This window comes from Trichosurus vulpecula, chromosome 7 (genome assembly GCF_011100635.1).
Source record: "Trichosurus vulpecula isolate mTriVul1 chromosome 7, mTriVul1.pri, whole genome shotgun sequence".
In the NCBI taxonomy this organism is placed as follows: domain Eukaryota; kingdom Metazoa; phylum Chordata; class Mammalia; order Diprotodontia; family Phalangeridae; genus Trichosurus; species Trichosurus vulpecula.
The window spans coordinates 51,843,690-51,868,135 of record NC_050579.1 but is presented as its reverse complement, the minus strand read 5'-3'; the positions used below and the strand labels follow the sequence as shown (position 1 = coordinate 51,868,135).

At 42.9% G+C, this 24,446-nt stretch overlaps 1 protein-coding gene across 1 annotated transcript in view; it reads right to left on the bottom strand.

The window, feature by feature from the left end:
* Positions 1-24,111, bottom strand: part of VTCN1 (V-set domain containing T cell activation inhibitor 1) — a 94,925-nt gene extending 70,814 nt beyond the window's left edge. Inside the window, 2 exon segments of the mRNA XM_036768181.1 lie at positions 23,953-24,041; positions 24,043-24,111. Coding sequence (XP_036624076.1) covers positions 23,953-24,041; positions 24,043-24,111 — 158 coding nt within the window.
* Between the last annotated feature and the right edge of the window lie 335 nt (positions 24,112-24,446).

Here is a 24,446-nt window from a genome sequence, read left to right as displayed (position 1 = left end):
ATTCACATTTAAACTTTGAGGTTCTACCTCCACTATCCAAATTATCTTCCTATTCCTCAGCTATGAGAGCAGAGGCTCTTCGCACCTTCAGAGTGGAGGCTTTCATTGTGAGGGTGTGATTTTTGTTGTTGGTGTTCAGTTTTTTTCAGTTGTCTTTACTCTTCATCACCCCTTTTGGGGTTTTCTTGGCAAAGATAGTGGAGTGGCTTGCCATTTCCTCTTCCAGCTCGTTTTACAGATGAGGAAACTGAGGCAAACAGGGATAAGTAACTTGCCCAGGGTCACACAGCTAATAAGTGTCTGAGGCCGGATTTGAACTCAGGAAGATGAGTCTTCCAGGCCTGGTGCTCTATCCACTGCACCACCTAGCTGCCCACAAGACAATGTTTTATATATGTATTATATAAGATAAATATGTAATATATGTTATATGTAAGATGTATGTGAAATAACGTTATACAGGGTGTTCCTAAAGTCTGGACACATAGGCAAAAATGAGTATTTTCAAGAAATGAAATGAATGAAATTTTCAACAACATTTTATTTAATTGGAATATTAACAAATGACACCTTCAATATGATTGCCATCATTTGTGATGCACAGGTTGATGTGCTTTGCAAGATTCACGTGAACTCGATGCAATAACTCCACATTGCCATCAATTTTAGCACTTTCTTTATGCGTTAAATCAAGTGTGTTGCATCTGTGATTTTCATTGAGTACGCCTTCTCCTTCAGCATACCCCAGAAAAAGAAGTCAAGGGGGGCTAAGGGGGTTGGATAAGGGGGTTAATATTCTAAATATTTCAAAATATGCATTTTTTCCTATGTGTTCAGACTTTAGGGACACCCTGTATATTGTGTATGTATATATATATATATATATATATATATATATATATATATATATATATTACATATATTGTAATATATATATACATTGTATACATATTGTATATAACATTTTATATATGTATATGTACATATCTACATACATATATGTGTATTTTTTGGTGTGTATATATAAAGTGTGTGTAGGTGTGCACGCGTGCACTAGGTTTCCAGGCCAGCTTTCTTTTTTTTTACTTTTTACCTTTTTTTTTTTTGGAGGGGAAGGCAGGGCAATTGGGGTTAAGTGACTTGCCCAAGGTCACACAGCTAGTAAGTGTGTCAAGTGTCTGAGGCCGGATTTGAACTCAGGTCCTCCTGACTCCAGGGCCGGTGCTCTACTCACCAGGCCAGCTTTCTTAAACCGCTTTAATCAAAACTGCAACTGAACAATAGGACTAATAGAGATAACCTGAGTTCTGAGTCCTGGGCATGTGGAGGGGGTGGGGGGAGGTTGTATACAGTGTTGGATAAAAAGAACTTTCTCCTCCTTTCCCTAGGTATGGGACAAACCCTATGTAAATTTTTTGAAACATAATTTTGGGTTTTTGTTTTTTTGTTTTTTGTTACTATCCCATCTCCCTTTTCTGTTCCTCTCTAACATCTTCTAGTAGGTCCTCAGTCCCCCATTGCATCTCCCTACCTAGGCCTGCCCTATTCCAGTCAAGACCCTAAATTAGCATTTCTTGCTTAATAGCAAGTCAAAATTCCCCACCCCTTAGAAAAGGAATCTCAGCCAGGTATGAGAACAAGAATCTGACACCTAATTCATACCAATATGTGGATGACTGATAAGCCCTTTCATCCACTCAGAATTATTTAAATTTAATTCACCATTTGTTAGGTATCTACTAAGTAGAAGAAACTATTCATCTTTTTCAAAGATATTTTTAACCCAAGTCCCCTGGTGGAATTTCAGCGAGCATGACAGAATAGGGTTAGAAGGAGATTTTGAGAGCAGTGGGGCCCCCACAGAGAGATAGGCCTGAGATTGGCACAGCTTATACCTGCAGGCTTTTTAAGGAGTTGTGATCTCACAGTCATTTCCTTCCTTTCACTTCTGACCCCGAAAATTTTCCAAAAGCTTCACATTTTTGTTTTTGGCCTTCTTTTTTCACAAGGGGTCACAAGAAGCTGCAGCAGGGTTGTAGGTGGATGTTAGGGCAGCCGACTCACCTCTGTGAGTCATTCATAAACTACAGAACCTTGAGGCTGGTTGGCCAGGACTTTAGGGGTCAGTTTGTTCAGCCTCCCGCCCCATGAAGGAATCCCTAAGGCCTCTGTAACATAAACTGTTTGGACTTCACAAAGACGTCTCGGCCTCTGCCAGCTCCTATACTCCATGGGCCTCTAAGTCTAGTGAATTGGGCACGTCCTGTGTTCTCATGCCATCGTAATCACTTTTGAGAGGCAGCAAAAATAACACCAATTTGGTTTAGGCCAGTCACCCAAGAAGGAAAAAAAGGAGTTACGCTCTGTTCTTTCACTGCAGGCTAGTACCTTTCATCCCGTCTCCAAATGGCCCCATTAACATTTGAAGCCGAAGGAAGTGTGGGGAGCTGAGCCCAGAAGGAGATGTTACAGACAAACCAGGCCCGTGGCTCACTACAAGCTTGGCATGCCCCAGCAATTCCCAGCAGGCCACTTGCCTGCCAATGTAGCTAACTGGTCAAGGATGGAGGTATCTCTGCCTATTTACCCCACCATGTTATGCCCCTCACAGCACTCACAAGCAGGCTGTACAGTGGAAAGAAAAATGCATTGAAGAATCAGAAGACCGAGGGTTCAAATACCATCTCTGTCATTGTGGGCAAGTCATTAAAATGAGGGGATTGGACCAGAGGAACTTTAAGGTCCTTCCAGCTTGAAATATATGCTATTGTGATCCTTTTCAGCCCAATCTGCATGGTTTTCTCAATCCCTGTCTTGTCTCCTTCCCAGTGAGAGGAAGTCAACTTAGAGATCTATGGCAGGAGATGGTCCATCAGGAGAGGAAAACCTTTATGATGCATGTTGAGTCAGTGATGCTGAACTGTTCAGCCCAGTTGAGAAAGCAGGGCTTACTCACAAGGGTGAGACTCACCGTTCCCTACAGAATACAGGTTACTCCCCACATCCAGAGGCTAATGCTCTGTTACCATAATCAGGGAGGCCAGGGGTTTGGCCGTGAGACAGCTCAGCTGGTAGGCAGCTGACCTGGAGGGAGGTCAGGCAGCCACTCCTGCTCTGAGGCTGCTTGTGACCAGTAGATAAAAGTAGGGAAGGCCTGTGCCCCTGGGTTGGCATTCCTTAAACTGGCCTTTGTGGTTGTTCAGTTGTTTTCAGGCAGGTCCAACTCTCGGTGACCCCATTTGGAAGTTTTCTTGGCAGAAATACCGGAGTGCTCTGACATTTCCTTCTCTAGCTCATTTGACAGAAGAGGAAGCTGAGGCAAACAGGGTTAAGTGGCTTGCCCAGGGTCACACAGCTAGGATGTATCTGAGACCACATTCAAACTCAGGAAGATGAGACTCCCTGACTCCTGGCGCATCACACTATCCAGGCACTCTATCCACTGTGCCATCTAGCTGCCCCTTCCATTGAGTAAATCTGGTTGTTGACAGAAAGAAAAGGAAGAGACCCAAGTGAGAACTTGGGTCAGAGCCATAGGGCTCTGCAGAAGCTCGTTACCTGAATGAGTTTCCCCACATTTCTGTATTTGTGTTTCCCTGCAGTGCCCGTGTCCCTGGGGAAAGTCTGACCGTGTCCTCCCAACCCCTGCATTCAGTCAACTCCAGCGGCTTCTCATTACCTCCAGAATCGAGTATAGAAGGTCTTTGAAAGCCCTTCACAACCTGGGCCCCTTTTAACTTTCCGGTCTTCTTACACCTAATCTGTAATTTGTAGCCTAGTACCCAGGACTGTTGGCCTCCTTGCTGTTCCACTCCATTTCCAGACTCAGGGCATTTTCACTGGCTATCCCTCCATGCCTAGAATCCCTCATTCCTCATCTTTGCTTCCTGGCTCCCCTCACTTCCTTCAGATCTCAGCTAAAATCTCAGCTTCTGCAAGAAATCTTTCCAGTTTCCTTTAACGCTAATGCCTTCCCTCTGTTAATTATCTCCCATTTATCTCGCATGTATCTCATTTGCACAATTATTTACATGTTGTCTCTCCCCCTTAGACTGTGAGCATCTTGAAAACAAGAACTGGTTTTTGCCCTTTGCATATCCCCAGTACTTAGTGCAATGTCTGGTGTTTAATAAATGCTTATTGACGACTTGAAAGTACCCTGGGCTTTCCGCAAACCACCTGGAGTCTTAGGCACAGCATCCACCAAGGGGGCCATGATGAAGTAGCATCCCGAAGTTAGCACTGTCTGTATCCTTGGCAACAGCTTCTGAATGATTTCCTATTTTCTCCAGTGTTATTGCTTTGGTGGTCAAGAGACCCTGACTCACTGTGGGTCTTACTGGACAAGGGTTCGCCAAGTTATAGGATGAATGCTAACTCAGGCAGAAATTGCCTTCTATTAAGCCCTAAGCCTGATTCTAGTTCCTGGAGACAGGTTAGGTGAAACTGAGGCACGTCACAGAAACAAGGAAGTCAAGTTAGATTGCGACAGGAGACCGCAAAGCTGGTGGAGCCCAGCATCTTTCTAAACAATGTCCCCTGAGCGCTGGGTTCCTTTGGGGAAACCGTTGCCTCAGCACAAGACCCAGCTGGTGAGACGGGGCCCTGGAGAGACAGAGAACTCAGAATGACCTTGTCTGGTTCTGCTGCCTCCAATTTGCAGCGACTCAAAGGAATAATGATGATCATAGCTGACATTTCTGTAAGCACTTTGAGGTTTGCCAAGCAGCGCACATTATCTCATTTAAATCTCGCAATAACTTGGTGATGTTTATACTACAGGGAGAGATTTTATCCGGATTTTTCAGATGAGGAAGTTCAGAATCAAAAAGTTAAGTGAACTGAAAGCATCAGGGTCCAGCCAAAAGAATTCTCGATTTGGAGTCAGAGGACCTGGGTTCAGATTCTGACTGCTTTTGTTTCCTGCGAGGCCTTCAGCAAATCCTTTGGCCTTTTTAGATTTCCGTTTCATCTCTTGTAAAACCAAGGGTTGGACCAACTGGTCTCTGAGGTTTTTTCAGATTCTGAATGGAAAATCCTATGACTGTCCTATGATCACAGCAAGTGAGGATCTGAGGCAGGATTTGAACTGAGGTCTTCCCCAATTCCCAAATCCACTACAGCACTCTGCCCCTCAAAGGAGAGCAGATCCCCACTATGGATTTCTATAAAACTGAGCTGGGGAAAATATAAACAAGTTCCAGGGGATCAATTTGATGTAGTGAAGCAACCTGGATGTCCCTTTAAAAGGAATCTGCAGTCACTCCTGGTCCTAATGAAATGGTCGAGAATGTAATAAAGAAAAGGAAAAAATATTTTCTGCCACATGTTACTGTATTGAATCTTAACCTTTTGCCAGAGAATCACTAGTATTTAAGAAGTGGAAGGGACCCCTCGCATCATTTAGTCTAACCTCCTCATTTTACAGACAAGAGGCCTTCATTGTTTCATTCAAAATGTTGATAATTCCGAAGATGAATATCTTCAAAAACTTATTTTTGATTGACTTCCTTCTGAGACTTTTCTCTTTCTTTGTCCTTCCCATTCCCTCCCACCTATATGGTTTGCTTCACTCCACTGCCTGTATTAAATTAACCAGAATCAACTGCCAAAGTATTCAGGGTTTGTATGCGGCTGATAGAGCTCCAGACACTGAAATAAGGAAAGCTCCTCTTTACGAGTTCAAATCTGTCCTCAGACCCTCACTAGCTGTGTGACCCTGGGCAAGTCACTTTATCCTGTTTGCCTCAGTTTCCTCATCTGTAAAATGAGCTGGAGAAGGAAATAGCAAACCCCTCCAGTATCTTTGCCAGAAAACCCTCAAATGGCGTCATGAAGAATCAGACACAACTGAACAGCAGCAACAGGTTTGTAACAAGACTAGATGGTGTGTGTTTTTTCTGTTCTATACTATAAACTTACAACTATTCTTCATGCCGTCTTAGCCTTTGTTTGCTCCACATCCTCAGCAGTAGGTAAAGTTGGGGGGAGGGAGAGGAGGGAGAGCGATGGGGATGGAGGTAATGAGGTGGAGTGTAATGGAAGGACCGCTCAGTCTCTTATGAGAAGTCCTCACTTCAGATTCCAGCTCTGCTCTTTATTACCCTTGTGAGGTGGATTGGCCCAGGCGGCCCCCAAGCTCCCTTCAGGCTGTAACATTCTGTCATCTTTCCTGTTACAATGGTCGATGTTTTTTCTGTTCCCCTAGCATCAATGCTGCAATCATGTGCCTCATCTTTTGGAATGCATTCCGAAAGGGCACGCCTTGCCTCTTTTCTGGGTTCAGAGAACCATGAAAGCAGCTGGAGTGTGTAAATAATAGAGATTTAGCAGAGAGAAAATGACCCTTCCTTCCCAGGACTATTTGATCTCACCAAATATGGCAAAGTTCAGGTACACAATGCCATCCTTTATTTTATTTTTAATTTTATTTTATTCTTTCCTCATCATTCCACTACAGTTACAGCTCCAAGACCAGTGTTGTAAGACATCATCTCTAGGGAGATTTGTCTATCTAGCTCTACTTTTGAAATTGGTTTCTCCATTCCAAATCAGAGCAATATATCTGAAAAGGCAGGAAATTTTGGCCAAGTATCTAATATTAATGTTAGTTTTTCCATGTTGACACCGTATCCATGTACCCAAATACAGGAGTTTATACCACCTTGGAATTCATAGGAACATAAATAGACCTGGAAGGAACTTTAAAAATCATTTAGTCGAATCTCATTTTACAGATGAGGTTAGAGCAGTGAAGTTATTTGCCCATGGTCACACAGATAAGTGACAGGGCCTGTATTTGAACCCAGGTGCTCTGACTCTGAAGCCACAGCCAGTTTTTTACTGCTCTAGGAGTGAGAACTTGGGAGTGAGAATGCCTCTAGGAGTGGAACTTGGGTCAAATATGTAGTCTAGACTTTAGGAAAGCAGCTTTCAAAATATTTGAAGAAATGACAAACATGATCCCATAGCCTGCAATAACTAAAAAGAAAAGCAACTCAAGAGGGATGGGAGGCTTTCAAAAACAAAGTGATGATGATTCAATTAAGAATGTGCCCCTAAGAGGAAAAAGGTGTGTGTGCGTATGGGGTAAGGGAGGGAGGGAGGGGTGTGGATCTGAAGAGAACAATGTAGCTGCACAGGGAACTCTCTAATGAACCCAGCTTTTTAAAGAACATATAAACTATAGAAAGAGGAAAACTTAACTAAGGATGAATACAAAAGAATTCCATATTCCTATAAAAGAACATTTTAAGTTATACAAGACTCTATGAGAAACTGAGCAGTGATTTAGTCATACCAAGACTGGTTTTTTTGTCACTAAAATCCATCTTTTGCACACTAATATTATCCTAGTGATGCTAAATGGCTGAAAATAATGATTGAATGAAATAGCATTTATCTATTTACTTGGTGCCAAGAATTGTTCTTGGCTCTGGGGAAACAAATGGAAAAGCAAAGACAATCACTGCCCTCAAAGAGTTTCTATGAGGAGATAGCATTCATAGGAGAGTGGGGGCCAGAGAGGAGACTGAAAGTTACAGGGGTACAACATCCCTGTCTCTGAAGAACCAAAATTGTAGATAATGAAATAGTGATCACTAGGAACGAACATCATTAGGAGAAAGGAGCAAGGTGTGATGGATACAGAGATTAGCTCAGAGTCAGGAAAACTTGGCTTCAAATCCTGCTTCGGACATGTGATGGCCCAAGGACCCTTAGTGCAGTGCCCCAGGCCACTCTCCAAAATTCTAAATTGCATAAGAGGTGCTGAAGGAAAGGAGAGGAGAGGAGAGAGGAAAGAAGAGGAGGAGGAAGGGAAGGACAGGAGAGGAGAGGAGAGGAGGGGAGGGGAGGGGAGGGAGAGAAGAGAAAGAGCAACTATCTATCTAGCACTTTAAGGTTTTGCAAAGCACTGTACAAAGACTATCTCTCGTTCAATCCTCAAAACAACCCTGGGAGGCAGGTACTGTTCTCCCCTCCATTTTAAAGATGATGAAACTGAAGCAGACAGAGGTTCAGTAGGTTTGCTATTTCCTTCTCCAGTGGATTAAAGCAAACAAAAGTTAAGTGACTGGCCCAAGGTCACACAACTAGTAAGTGTCTGAGGCTGGATTTGAACTCATATCCTCCTGACCATAGGTTCAATGCTCTATCCACTGCACCACCAAGCTTTCTAGAACAGAAAAGCAATGAACATGGCTTGACTAACAAATTATGCTATACTAACCTGATTTCCTTTTTTCAATGAAGTTCCTAGATGGTTGGATCAGAAAAAATTTGTAGACGTTGTACACCTGTACTTCAAAAAGACATTTTACAAAGCCTTTTGTTATAGCCCCATGGACAAGACTGAGCAAAATATTCTGCACAGTTACATGGTTAGGTGAATTTGTCACCGGTTCAATGAATGGGCCCAAGAATGCTAGTTTGTGGTCCAGTGTCAACCTGCAGGGACGTTTCTAGTGGTCCTTAAGTCAGAGACTCTCTCATGATACAAAGAGCTCAGGTATATTTTGGGGGATTTTCTTGCTCTTCTGGTTTACAGCTTCTCATTCAGACATAACCCAGCATCAGAAGCTGGCTGTGTGCCAGGGCAACCGTAGATATTCAGATTCTTTCCCAGGATTCTATTGACCACTAAAGTCATGAACTATGTGAAGGCTTCTGAGATTGTTTGTGGAATTCTGAAGGAAAGTTGCCAGAAATAGAATAAGGAATCTGTGAACCAGGATTGTATTGTTGGGTCACTCATCCTCTTGCAGAAGAACTGGCCGTGTGCTTTTCAAAGCCCTTCAAGGCAGGGCTGAGGCAAGGCAAGGATGACTGTGACCAGTGAGTGCTGGGCCCAGCAGAGCAGGTTGGACGGGATGACCCAAGCTGCCCTTAAAGACCCAGAGCTGGGGAGAAGGCAGCTATTGAGAAAAGCAACACTCCTCCCAAGTTTGTGTTTCACTTCTTTATAAACAGAAGGAATTCATGCAGGGAAGTCTTGGTTTCTGGGGAGTTGGGTGTACCCAGTCAGTGTACCCCCATGGTGATTTCCACTCCTCCCTACAATTCCTGTACATTCCTTTGCCACTGTTTATTATAGTACCATATAAAATAAATCAGTTTCTATTAGTCTTTGTTTTTTGTTATGTCATCCTAGTCTGGAATACTCTGACAGACCCATCTGGTGCCCAGTGAGGAACAGGAAAGCAGCCTTAAAAAAATGGGCTCTCCTTAAGCACTCCCAAACCCAGTGGTTCTGCCCACAACTGCCTCCATGGCTAGCCCAAGGCCATAAGTAGAAGCAATAGACTGAAAGTGATAAGTCCCGCTTCCCTGACTAGAGATGTTGTTGTTGGAGAGGTGTTGAGAGAGAGGAGAGTTTTTATCTCTGGGAACCTGTAAGGAACACACTTCTGGGTTTCTCTCCTCTCATTTATCCCCTCCCCTTATATTCATTGCTACTTATGGGATTGCTCTCCCACAATAATACTGTTACACACCAACTGTGTGGTGTAACTGTACATGTGGGGATCTGCACCCATGAGCTTTCCATCTGTGTGATACTGGAAACCTGGGACCATGAATGCATAATATACTCAGTGTCCTGAATCCCTTCCCTGCTTGCAGGAATGCAGTTCGTAGTATCACAGGACCCTGCTTTAATTTATTAACAGGAAGAAACCAAAGAAATCCTTTCTCGGGCAACCATTAGTCTCAAGGTTAGGTAATTCCCAGTGAAACCTAACAGTTCCCAGTGTGTTGGCTCCTATGGTAGAAGTAGTGACCAGAAGTCCCAGGGGCAACATGCTCTCTGTCTCTGTCTTTCTGGCATCCTCCCTCTCTCTCCAAATTACTGTAGCAAACAGTTCACCACTTTTTCAGGCAAGCCTAGAAATTCTCCATAAAGTACCCCAGTCTTTAAGTGCTACCTCTCCATGGCAAAACAAGGGTAAAAAAGTACTTTTGGTTGCCCCCACCCCCATTCCTCACTACTTTCATCTTTCCTTTCCTCCTCCTTTTCTCCTTAGTTACCATTCCGTTAAGGTGGAGAGGTGGGTCAGGGAAACTCTTTGTGATCCCTCTGGGCAAATATAGTAGGTAGGGGAGGTGAGGGAAGGTGGGAGCCTAAGGGGAGAAGAGGAACAATTTTCTTGTAGTTTGGAGACACCATCCTACATTTTCTGAACATTGGCATGATATTTGCCCATCTCTGGGCTTGCTGACTTCTCTAGCTTTCTTTAGACTAAAGTCTGTTCCATACTGCTCTGCATATGTCTCCTTCCTTCTCCTAGAGGCCTATGTAGCTCCAGATCCTTGGAATTCCCTCTTACTCTTTATCCTTGACTTAATTTTTCCCTGCCTTTTTTTTTTTGCCTGCCAAACAATACAGTCACGGAAGGCTCAGAATCCTCAAATTTTATACATCAACTAATCAATCAAAGGTGTAAGAAGGCATTAAGGAATTGTGAGTGAGTCCTTAATCAACTCTAGAAGGAAGGGCCATGCAAGAAACAGCTTGTTATTGGCTGAACAAATCAGATGCACCTCTGGGTCTCTGTATAATAATAGCTATACTTATTACCATTAAGTTTGAGGCCCCTCTTCTCATGGACATTCATGGGAAAACACGACCCCAGACTTTTGGAAAATGCCATCCACATCCAGAAAAAGAAATATGGAGTCTGAATGCAGATCAAAGGAGACTATTTTCTTTTTTTGTTTTGTTTTGTTTTTCTTTCTCATGTTTACTCCCATTCATTCTAATTCTTCTATACAGCATGACTAATGTAAAAATATGTTTAATAAGAATGTATATGTAGATCCTATATATCAAATTAAATGGGGAGGGGGAAGGGAGAAAGGGGGAGAAAATTTAAAACTTATGGAAGTGAATATTGAAAACTAAAAATAAATAAATTATTTTTAAAAAACTAGCTACATTTTTTTTGAGATTAGGTCTCACTATCTCACCTAGTCTGGTAATATAAGCAGCTACTCACAGACCTGCCCACAATACCAATTGGCGCAGAGGCTTCAGGCCTGTTCTATTTCTAACTTGGGCTAGTCTGCCCCTCCTTAGGCAGCCTGGTAACCCCCTGCTCCCTGGGGCTCACCATATTGGTGCTAGACACCCTATCAGCTTTACCCCTACCACAGCACAGAATGCTCAAACTCAATTGATCCACCAGCCTAAGTAGCAAGGATTATACGTGTTTGCCACCACACTCAGCACCAGCTACTTTTCTTGTGCACATCTGGAGCCTGGCCAAAGACCTGGCACAGTGTTGAAAAATCAGAAAGCCACAATGAGAGCACTAGTTCTCTGGAGTATGCAGAATTTAAAACCAACTTGGAATTTTTAGTTACCCAGAGTACCTTATTACCCATAATGAGATGCCTAATGAGATGCCTGATCCCTCGAAAGAGATTGGCTTTGCTTTCCCTCCAGGGTAACATCCTTTGGGTATGTTCATTTAACTAGATACAAATTCACCTAATTGTATTACCCCCAGCCCACATTTCTCTATCTTATTCTTGAGTCTATGAGATTTTGTAAAATGTCTTGCTAAGCCACAGATACACAGTGCCAATACTAGAAAAACAAAGTGCACCTGTTTCTCCAATTATGACAAGTTGTTGGATGGACAATCTTCTCACTTAAGTCAACCAATGGGTTTATCTTGGACAAGGGTTGCATATAGATAACGAGTTAGGCACAACATTGAATTAGGTAAGGAGAGTTGGGCCCATCAGGCCACCAGGTAGCATAGATCACTGACTTCAAATCCTGCTTCAGACTAGCTGTGGCAAGATACTTAACCTCTTGATTCCTCAGTTTCTTTATCTGTAGCGTGGGGATAATAAAAGCATCTGCTTTACAGTGTTGTTATGCGGCTTAAATGAAATAACATCAGCAAAGGACTTTTAAAATCACCAGATAAATACTGACTATCGTTATGACTTTCGGGAAACTGGTCAGTGATTTTGGTGATCCCCAGCTCCTTGCTTCCATATAAATGCATGTTTTTAACACCAGTATTTTCCTGGTGGTGCTATGCAGCTGTGAATCATTGGATAATGAGATCTCTGGAGAATCAAAATGGCAGGTGACTCATTGGGCAGTGGAAAGACACATAGTGTTTGCACGTAGGATATGACCAACAACAATACCTGAGAAGTAGCATCAAAGAGCTCTCTAAGGATGTGAATGATTGTAAAAGGAGGTGGTCCAGCTATGTAGTGGGAGGAAAGGGCAATGTTTGAAAAGTCTGAGTGTCATACTGGTCCCTGTGAAATATTAGGAGACACAGAAAGATATCTCTGATGTGTGGTGTGGTTCTTCTACGGAAGACTTATGAAAAACTTAGACAAGAACTTCACAGGACAGAAAGGGTCAGGAGGTAGTGATCTATATTAATGTCCTTGCAGATGGGATCCCTAAGGCTTTCAAGCATTGAAGTATAGTCAAAAAAAGTGCTAGACTGGAGGTCAAATGATCTCAGTTTGAATCTTGGCTCTTCCACTTAATAACTAGGGGCCTTGGGCCACACACTTAACATGTAGTCAGAATAAGGGGGTTTGGCTAGGTGGTCTCTGAGGACTCTAGCTCTAGATCTAAATCTAGGATCTTATTTTCTAAGACTAAAAGGACTTGCCAACTCAAGAGTGTTAGAGTTCACATCCAGAAAAGGAATTGTGGAATCTGAATGCAGATGGAGGCAAACTTTTTGCTATCCTTTTTTCTCCTTCTTTCTTGGTTTCATTTCTCCTTTCTCATGATTCATTCCATTGGTTACAAGTCTTCTTTACAACTGGACTATTATGTAAATAATGCAATGTGAAGGTGTATGTAGAGCCTACACTGGATTCCATGCCATCTTGGGGGGGAGGTGAGAGAGGGAGAGAAAACTTGGAACCCCAAAACTTGTGGAACTGAGTGTTGTAAACTAAAAATAAAAAATAAATTTATTTTTTAAAAAACACAACTTAAAAAGAAAGAGTGTTAGAGTTGTTGACAGCTTTCTCTACCAAGACTCATTGTCTGGAAACCATATCTCAAGTTTCAGAGCATGGAGATGTTTGCCTCAAGGGTCAGTCCTCATTCAGCATTACACAGTTAACCTAGTATGTACTTGGGTTTTCCCCAAACCCTACTATGGAGTTGTACCCTGCTGATGTCACTTGTTAGTGTTAATTGTCTACATTCTGTTCATGAATTTGAAGGCAGTTGGAAAAGGGAGAAATTTACATGCAAATGCAGGAAATAAAATAATGTTGACTCATACCATGTGGAAATCTATGTTAGCCATGTGTCAGTGGCCTAATCTCGTATGGCAATAGATGGTACAGGGGTTATGGAATTGCTAGACTTACCATTGCACTAATTCTAAATGAAATTTAGTTAACTCCAGAAGACATGGATTGGTTATATGGATTATGCTGTTATACCATAATGTAAGATGTGAAGTGAAGATCTGTTTCATTACTATGGAAGAGAGAGGAAGCTAAGGACAACAGCATATCATGGAGAGGCTGACTTGAAAGAATATTTAGCCTTGATGTTATTATAGGTGTCTTGAGTTCTGGTTTTGGCTTTGTAAATAACTGGCTATATGACCCTTGGCAAGTCATTTTCCCTCTATGGGCTTCAGTTTCCTCACTCAAATATAATCCTTATACCAGAGACTCCTTCCTCTTATTTAAATTCATTCTGCTTATTTGCCCTCCCACAAATTGAAACCAAGGAATCTCATTGTTTGGCATGCTCCAAAAAGTAGTGGCTATCAGTTCATCCATCTCATTAATGTGATTCTTCTGTACTCCCGACCCCCACAAGAGACACCTAGGATCATCAGCATAGGGCATACATACCCTAAAGGGTGACCATCAACTCCTCTTAAAATCACTCAGGCTCACAAGGCATTAAACATAAGGCAGGTTTAATATGCATCTCAAAGAACAAAGAAAAGACTTGCACCAGGGTCCACTGAAAGTTAAGAACGCTGGTAGAACTCTGACACCCCTAGGACCTATACAGTCCTTAACATTTTTGGTTATATCCTGGTGGGGAACCTACCAAGGAAAACAGCTTGGGATTTGACCCTTCCAGTTGTTCACCACTGTGACTCTGCTTGCTCCTTTGTCCTTTTTCCCTTTCCCTGGCTTCTCTCCTTTTCATTCTCTACTGTGGCTATCCATGGTTTAGTTTAGCTGCTTTTGCTCCTTACCATGCCAGGTCCCCCTTGGTGTTCACATGTTCTGCTGCTGCTGCTGCCGTCTGTTTCTGATGGTCATCAGAAGTCCATCTGGCCACAGTCCCTGCCCTCTGTTCCCAGCTGGCATCATGGTTTTTCTTGGAGCTATCCTAAGTTTGGCATCACTGTTTCAGCCCCATGTTAGGCTGCTTCTCCTTCTCAGAAAATGGTGCTATAACTCTTTCTAAATAAAATGGCCAGGCACAACATGCCTTCAGTCTACTAAAAACTTTTCAGCTCTTTCAGGTAGGCTCAGCACCTTTGAAGGCCCTTCATAACCTCTATACCATTACAGACCTTTGGCTGTCTCTTGTTCTCCACAGAGATTTTTGTTTGATTGTTGGAGGAGAGCAGGTATTACCTTTAGAACTATTACTCTGAAGTATGTGAAACAATTTTTTTAAAAAAAATAGGTTTCCAGTCTACAGAGCTGTGGGGGAGGGCATTCTGTAATAGGGCTTCCTTTTTTATTTGTTAAATACATTGTTATTAATATCTTCTGTTATTTTATATCATCCAGTATCTCCAATATCTGTATTTCCCAGTATCTCTCACTCTTCTACCTCTCCTAGAAAGCAGTCCCTGCTAACAAAGAATAAAAAAGAGAGGAAGTAGTTCAGCAAAGCTTGTCAACTTATTGGAAAAAGCCTCACATTGTATGTAGTCTTTCCCACCCGTATCTTCCCACCTTTGGAAACCAGTGGGGGTGGAGAGGGGCCTCTTGTAATCTCTTTTTCCATTATAATTTCATAGCATAGTTTTGATTATTTCATTCTGTGCTTTCCATTTACATTGCTGTAGGCATTGTATGTTTGTTTTTTTCTGATTCTACTCATCTTAATTTGCATCTGTTCATATTTCTTTCCATGCTTCTCTGTGGTCATCTTAATTCAATATTTCTCATAGCACAGTGATATTCCATTAAATTCATGTACCACATTTGATTTAGACATTTCCTCATCAATGGGCATCCATTTTGTTTGCAGACCTCTGTTCTTCCACTAGTTTCCACAATTCCTGCCTTTCACACTAGCCTTCCTTAGGCAACTGTGGAAAGTGCTTTGTCCTGCTCAAAAAAAAAAAAAATCCAAGAATGCCCCTCTTGGTCTAATTAGGGCGAATTGGTCCAATGTGTCCTGTCCCTTCCTTCCTATTTTCTTCTCTTCTTTTCAAATTTTGTCTCCCCCATCCTGAAAAACACTCCTTCCTTCCCTCTGCTTCCTAGAATCCCTTCAAAGCTCAGCTGACACCCCTTGCATATAGCATGAAGCCTTTGCTGACCCTCTCCCCCCACCCCTTCTAGTGCTCCCTGCCTGAAAGTACTGGGTACATATTTTGTATATCTTTACATATGGAGATGTTGTTTCCCTCCATAGAATGTAATCTCCATGAGGGCAGAAATTTTCCTTTTTCTCCTCTATAGACCCAGCACCTAGTCAAGTGCTCGTCTGGTTGACTGACTGCTTGATTCCCATTTGTCTAGCACCCGGGCAGCACCTCCCCTGAATCCTTTGGGGACTCGGAAAGCTCTAGTACCTTCTTTCCAGTTCCATTTTGCCTCCTTGAGTCTGGGGCTTCTTAACCTCAAGAAAGCAATGAAAATGCTAGGACAGAGCCCCATGCTCCTGACTAGCACCCGCCATGACACACAGCTGGAGGGAGGTAGAGCTCCATTGCAGCTCCCAGTTAAATGCAGGAGTTGTGCTATGGAAACCCCCAGGCATTTCTGGCATGAAGATTTCTCAAGCCACATTACTAAGCTTAGCTTGATTGTTCCTCCCCCTCATTCTGCTCAGATTGTCCTACTTTCCCTTATGGTTGACTGCTTAGTGCTAGGGAAAAAGAGCTGTTACCCCACCTACACGATATCTTGACCCGTATTTTAGGTAGATTCACATGGAGACCATGTGCTGTACAGGAAGAATGCTGTTTTTAATCTTGGTTTTGCTGCTAATAAATTGCATGACCTTGGGCAAGTCGCTCCATCTCTAGGGGCCTCAATTTCTTATTAGTATAATTAAAGTGAATTAGAATGGTAGAAGAGGTGATCTTCAGGTCCCTTTCAGCTCTAACGTGCTACACATCTATTAAAGAGCCTTATTCAATATATACCAAGCCAAGTGTCTGTAAAAAAAAGAGGGACAGGAGTCTGTAATAATGATAATAACGTTTATATGGTGCTTGAGGTTTGCAAAATCCCTTACAAATATTTTCCCATTTTATCTTCTGGGATACTCTGGGAGGCAGGTGCTATTATTATCCCCATCATATAGATGAGGAAACTGAGGCAAACAAATTAAGTGACTTGCCCAGGGTCACACAGCTAGTAAATTTCTGAGGCAGGATTTGAACTCAGGTCTTCCTGGCTCTAGGTCCAGGGCTCTTTCCATCATGTGACCTAACTTGTCCACTGGCAAGACAAGAGGACACAAGGAAGCCACACAAAATGTCTTTGGATCCATCATAGGACACATCTGGCCATTTGGCTCATTCCAAACCATCTGGAATGGTTTTCATATTAGTAAATGAACAACTTCTTTAAGAAAAAATATAAGTCAAATATTGCACTTTGGGAACAAGGAAATTATTTATTTTCCCTTCTGACAGTGTTGATTATTTTGCTTCCAACTTCTATATCAAAGAAATTGATCTCCAGCTTGGTAAGGGAAGAACAAACATCATTAAGAGGGAATTGAAGCCCAAGATAGATGAGGAGGCCATGAAGAGGGCTTAGCTATTCTAAATTAATTCAAGCCTTCTGGCCCAAACAAATTATATCTCAGGGAGCTCAGAGAATTTGTGTATATATAATTGCTGAACCCACACTCGGTAGTCTTTTAGGAATAATCGAGGACAGAGGTGTCCAAAGACTGGAGGTGAGGACATTTTCCTCTGATTTTCTAAAAGGTTAGGGAACTAGGTGTGTGACCTTGGGATCATCTCACCTCTCACTCATCTTACCTGTCCAGTTAGTTGCCAAATCTTGCTTCTATCTCCACATTTCTCACATCTGCCACCTCCTTTCCCTTCACACAGTCATCTTCCTGGTTCCAGCCATCATCCCTCTCCTTCGGATTGGTCTCCTTCCAACGGCCTTCTATTTGGTCTCTCTGCCTCAAATCTCCCCCCACTCTAAGGCACCTTCCGAGATTTCCCTAAAGCTCTGTTCTGACCATGTCACCCCCCCCCCTTCTCATTAAATTCCAGTGTTTCCCTATTACCTCTATAAAATACAATTTGGCATTGACAGCCCTTTACAACCTGACCTCAGCCTGCCCTTCCAGTCTTATTACACAATTATTTCCCCCCCACCCATTCTACAACATGGCCACATTGGCCTTCTTTTTGATCCCCATCCATGATACTCCATCTCTTATCTCTGCTTCCTCACCCCATCCCCTGGAATCCCTAGTTACCTTTAAGCCGTGGTTCATGTCCCAAAGTCGATGTGAAACCTTTCCTGATCCCTCCACTACTAATATCTTCCCCCAACACCTCCAAAAATCATGTCTATTTTTTATTTATCTATATATGTAAATGTTGTCTTTTTCTTTTTTTTTTTTTTAATTTTTTTTGATGTCTTTTTCAATTGAATGTCAGCTCCTTGAGGGCAGGAACAGTTTCATTTGTCTCTCTGTATCCCTGGTTGCCTAACAGTGCCTGGCCCTGATGCTTAATAAAAGGGTTTTTTTTTTCTTTAAGCTAATTTCTTTTTTTTTTTTCTTTAAGCAAATTAATGGATATGTTGCCAAGTCTTCCATTTTGTCTGAAACTAGATGTCCTCCACTACAAACATTGGGTAGCTAGTTGGTGCAGTGGATAGAGTGCCAGGCTTGAAGTCAGAAGGACTCATCTTCCTGAGTCCAAATCTAGCCTCAGATACTTACTAGCTGTATGACCCTGGGCAAGTCTCTTACCCTTATTTGGGTAAGTTGCCTCAGTTCCTCATCTGTAAAATGAGTTGGAGGAGGAAATGGCAAACCACTCTAGTATTTTTGCCCAGAAAATCTCAGATTGGGGTCACAGAGTCAGGCATGACTGAAACAAATGAGCAACCACCACAACAACAAACATTATGCTTACTGCCACTTACAAATACAATTTGAATAAAATATTGAAAGCTCCAAAAATTGATTGAATGTTATTAGAAATTATAGGTTGATAAAGCATATCAATCCTTAGAAATATTTTAGAAGAGATAGTTAAAGATGAAGCAGTGATTTCATGGAGCCAGCATGGGTTCAGTAAGAACAAGTTTGTCAAAGTAACCTCTTCTACCTTTCTGATAGGGTTACTAGGCTGGTAGATGGGGAAATGCAGTGGCTATTATACATCTGTATTCCATCAAAATATGTAACAAAATCTTTCATTATATTTTTATGGATAAGATAGAGATAAAAGCAAAGGTAGATTTTAGCTAGCTGAATACCCATAGCCCCAAAATGATGATTAATAATCAGTCCAAACTGGGGGATGTCTTTATTGGTATGACAAATGGCTCCGTCCTTGGCCCTGTCCTTTTAGCATTTTTAAATCAACATCTTGAGTGAAGACATAAATCATGCGCTTATCAAAGTTAAAGAGAGTTCAAACATGGGAGGGATGGTTAATATACTGGGTAAGAGAATCATAATCAAAAAGGAACTTGACAGGCTGTAATGACAGGATGAATCTAACAAGATAAAATATTTAAAAAGATATAAAAAGTCTGGCATTTAGACTTAAAAAAAAAACCAAGAGTATAAATAATAGAGGGTGGGGGAGACGTAGCTATGAGCAGTTCATTAGCTGACTGCAGTCTCAATATAACCCAGCTATTTAATGTGACTGACAGAAAAAGAAAGAAAGGGAGGAAGGAAGGAAGGAAGGAAGGAAGGAAGGAAGGAAGGAAGGAAGGAAGGAAGGAAGGAAGAAAGAAAGAAAGAAAACTAATGTGATCTCAGGCTGAATTAAGAGAATCAAAGTATGGAACAAGGGAGGGGATGGTTTCACTGGACTCAGCCCTAGTCTATGGCATTGCAATTTAAGAGGGACATTGACGGAGTAGAGTGATTGCAGTGAAAAGACCAGTCTGATGCAAAGCCTGCAGAAGTCTTGTTGTAGGAGGAATGGCTGAAGGAAGAGATATCCCAAAGCCAAACGAGATGACATAGAGGGGCCACGACGGCTCTCTTTGAAAAAAGCGAGAGGCTTTCACACGGAAGAGGAACGATCATTTCACTGCTCGTTTCCCGAGAAGAGAATTGGGTTTAGGAAAGGCAGAGTTGTGAGGTGAGGTGAGGGGTCATCTAAGCCAATCCACATCTGAGCAGGATCTGCTCTAATAATAATAGTAATAGCTGGCATTTACTTACAGCTTTAAGGTTCACGAAGCATGTCACAAACATTATCTCATTTGATCCTCACAATAACCCCGGGAGGTAGGTGCTATTATTCTCCCCATTTTGTAGGTGGGGAAACTGAGGCAGACAGAAGTAGAGTGACTTGCTCAGGGTCACACACTCAGTAAGAATGTGAGGCTAGATTTGAACTCAGATCTTTTTGACTCCAAGTCCAGCGTTCTGTCCTCTGGGTCACCTAGCTGCCTTTAGTTGGTTGTCTACAAGTGAGCACACAGCCTCTGCCTGAACACCACTAGTGGCAGGCTAGCCTACTACCCTCTGACTCAGATCATTCCACTTGGGGCAGCTCTGACTGGTAGGAGTTTTTCCTAGCATCAAACTAAAATGTGCTTTTCTGCGACTTCCTCCCATTGGTCCTGTTACTGCTCTTTGGGGCCAAGTAGTAAAAAGGCAGCTAGGGGGTACCATAGAGCATTGGGCCTGCAGTCAGGAAGACCTGAGTTCAAATCCGCACTCAGACACTTACTAGCTGTGTGATCCTGGGCAAGTCTCTTAACCCTGTTTGCCTCAGTTTCCCCATCTGTAAAAATGAGCTGGAGAAGGAAATGGCGAACCACTCCATTATCTCTGCCAAGAAAACCCTGAATGGGGTCACGAAGAGTCAAACATGACTGACACAACTGAACATGGAAAAGTATGATTCCTTTTCTTCATGACAGTGGTTTTAGTGGATCGAAGTTATTGGAAGGTAAATTTTTAGCCAATATGAAGAACAACTAAAAGTAAAACCTGTCCAAAAACTAAAGAAACACTTATAAGATAGTGAGTTCCCTGTCACTGGTGGTATCCTGACAAAGGTGAATGCTCATTTGTCAGGCGTATTATAGAAAGGAATCCCACCTGGGGTAGGAGATTGGACTCCATGGCCTCCGAGGTTCCCTCTCACCCTAATAGTAGAATCAGGGGTGGGGAATCTGCAGCCTGGAGGTCACATGTGGCCTGTTTAGATAATGAAAGACAAGAGATGCCGTTGAGCTGATGATGAACAGAGACTTCCTTTGCAGAGTTCTAGGCAGGAGCTTGTTCATCCTGACCTTGGCTCTGGCACCAATCGTCTGTGAGATATTAGGGGAGTGACTTTTCCTCAACTTTTACATCTGTCAAATCAGAATAATTCTGTTGGCTAGCTTCCAGGTATGCAGTATGACAACTAATTAATGGCTTAACAAATTGTTTGGTCCTAACTCTACTGAGGTAATGAATCTCACCCCCGGTGAAGTATTTCTGCATAGCTTTCAAATCTGATGATGTCAAATTTCAGAAATGTAACAAAGATCTAAAATACCCTTCCCCCATGCTCACAGAAGAACCTAATTTTGAAATCCAATTCAACCTAGCAAACATTTAATTAATTCCTATTTAATGCCCATTTTTTAAAGCCCCAAATAAATAGCACCTCCTCCATGAAGCCTTCTCTGATTCCCCCCCACCAACCCCCATGAGAGTAACCTTTTCTCTAGGACTTTACATTATATTTTATTCTGTACTCCTTTATTCATCGATCAATCAACATTTATTAAGCTCCTACTTTGTTCTAGATGATTGAAATACAAAGACAAAAATAAGTAATCCATGACCCTAAGAAGCTACATTCTATCTAGGGAGACAATGTATGTTGTCTATAATACACTCAAAATATTGTATATTGTCATTGTCCATGTTTGTGTTCTATCCCCCTACTAGACTGGAAGCTCTATGAGAACAGGGATCTTATCTTTCCAAACTTCATCTCTCTCATCTCTGAACACACTTAAAGATACTTGCTGAATTGAAGTATGTACAAGTTTCTGTATCATGCACTAAACGGTCAGAAGGAAGGAAGGAAGGAAAGAAGGAAGGAATGAGGGAGGGAGGGAGGAAAAGAAAGAAGGGAGGATAGAAAGAAAGAAGAGAAAGGAAGGAAGGATGGGAGGAAGGAAAGAAGAGAAAGCTCCTAGGATTCTTAAGTCCAGACCTTTACTGGGGAGCCTATTAAATAGTCACTTGGCAGGGACCGCTCAGTGGGGCAATGTTCCCCAGGGCTTTGGAGGAGCCAAGAAAATGTCTTCAAGACCTGCAATACCCTGTCCTCCCCATGCCAGATGATTCCAGATGTGCCCTCCCAGAGGCGCATATTACAATTAGGGATGAGCCAATAAGGCGACATCTCTCTATGACCATCTGTCACTGGCACCTGTTTGAGCCTTTTGCTTCTAGGAGTACAGATAGTTTCTCCCCTTCCTTATTCACACCCTGCTCCTGGGAGATAACTGGGCCCTGGCACCTCAAACAGGGATGAGATCTCCATGTCCTGCTAGCTGGCCCCTCGTTCCCGTGCTCTGAAGAGGCACACGTGCCAGGCCAGAAAAGTTTTCTTACTGATTGCCAAGCTCAATATCCCTTGTCCTGAAAGATCTGGGATATCTGAGGCGCTCCACACCCTGACAACTAAGCAAGGGGAAGGAGAGAGTCCAGAGCAGTGCTGCCCCGTGGCCCCCCTGGTTCCTTTCTCCCTCATTATTTGGGAGGCTTTTCCACACTAACCTGCTGCAGTCTAGGTCTCCTCACCTCTGTCCCCCTAGCCAATGGCTTCCCTTCTCTTCTTTCTAAATTTTCAGAAACCGATTTTCTTCATATCTTTTGGTTTTACAAGGCAATGATTTCTGGAAATACCCCTCTGCTCCCCCACAGTCCTACACATTCAGTGGTAACCGCTCACAAACCTGTGACACAGTGACCTCAATTGACTTGTACAATTCTGCCCTGCTTTCTCTGTCAAGAGGAAGGAGATAGATTTTGTAATGTGTCCTCTGGGATAGTCTTCCTTTACATCCCTTCCTCCAACAGTCTGCTTCAGCAAAGTTTTCCCCTGGACTTACACACCTAAAGGGAAGCCTCCTGGAACAGACTTCAGAATGTGACTAAATAAATCCTTCAAAACAAAGGGCCTCCACTAGGGGAAGAAGAAAGGAAGAAAATTGTTAATGAGCTTTCATCAGCCCCAGCTTTTCAGATTCATCATCACTTGTGTCTTATCTAGTTGGCCAATGTACTGTGTAGGGACTATGTGTTCCCAGAATTCTGTTATAGCTCTGGCATTGGCAGACACTCAACAACAAACGGTAATTAATACTCATCACCCTTGAAGCTGGCTGCTCAGGCTAGGCTCCCAATGCCCATCATGGTGGGGGGAAAAATACTAGCTAGCATTATTTTATTATCCCTGTATATATTTATACCCATTTGACATATTAGAAAACTGAAGTAGGTAGAGGTTTAGTGACTTGCCCAGGGTCACATAGCATCTGAGGTCACATTTGAACTGGAGTCTCCCTGACTCCAGGCCCACCCAGACACCTCTGAAACACCAAGCAGAGCTTTCCATTCCTACCTTGAGTGTCCTGGATTTTTGTAGTAGGGCTTTGAAAATCAGGAAGGGCTGTAGGAGTGGAAAGTGGTTCCTATAAATTATGATGATACCTCTGGGCAGCAGCCAGCCCCAGTCCTCTCATACTATACAGATATGTCATTCACTGACTACTTTGGTCATCTGCACTCGTAATAGAATCCCAGAGCCAGAGGTTCACAATGCCTAGGGACCTTCAGGATGGCTTCTAGAATACTTCAGACAGTCCTTTCCTACCTATTCAAATAATAATAACAGCTCACACATGCATTCCACTGTGGTTTGTAACAGACTTTAGAGACACTGTCTTCTTTGAGCTTCACAACAATCCTGGGAGGCAGATTCTACAGGTGTTATCATCATCCCCATTCCACAGATGAGAAACTGAGGCTCTGAAAGAAATCTAAAGCCGGGGGTCACAAAGCTAACATGTAACTGGGGCATGATTCGGACCCATGTCTTCTTGACCCCATATCTAGTACCTATCCAAGGATAGACTGCAGGTGATCTTGAATGGGAAAAAAATACATCTTTATATTCACTAACCTCGAACTGAAATTGGACGGTTCCTTCAAGTCCTTAAAGAACATCCACATGAGAAGGTGAATTTTTTGTAAACTAGAGTCCACAACACAAGCCACATTCACATCCCCCGTTCTCCCTCCTTATCCTTATAACAACCCCGTGTGTTAGGCAGGGCTGTTATGGGTGACAAAACTCTTCTCTCACAATGGCACTGTGAGATTGGTATTAAAGTAGGGGAGGTATATGATACCCATTTGAGGAAAGAGAGGCCCAAACAAGCAAAATGACTATGCCCAAATACAGACAGCCAGTCTTCATAGGTAGTCACAGAGCCAGACCCAGGTCCCCTGACACCTTGTCCGGTGCTCCAGAGGCCTAAGGTAGGACCTACCTGTGTACGAAGGACATGATTTCTAGCGGCTACGTCCTCCCAGGGCTGCCCACAGAGGCAGGTGCAGAAATGGACTGGATGGTGGGAGGGTGGAAGGAGCTGCTTCTCCCAAAAGGAGCCCTGCCTACATGGCACACTGCTCTTTTGGGGGCCAGGCATAAATATGCTAATGGGCCATGTCTTAGGTTAGCCAACAAGAAGAGCCTCTGTTGACTCCAGTGGGTTTCTGAAGGGGTGGGGAGGGGGGAACCCACATTTCGAACTCCTACCTGTTGCTAATCCTCCGGCAAAACCAGTCAGGCTGGTTGTCGGTGTAGCGTTAGAAAGCCCACACACCCCTGAACAACAGACACTTGTTGCCTGAAGAAGGATTTCAAATGGAACAGGAGTCAGACATGGGGACAGTAGAGTGGGCATGGAGGGAAAGGGAGCATCAGGCTGGGGTTCGAGCTCGGATGAAGCAATTCTGGGTGGGAGCCTCTGAAGATTTGTGC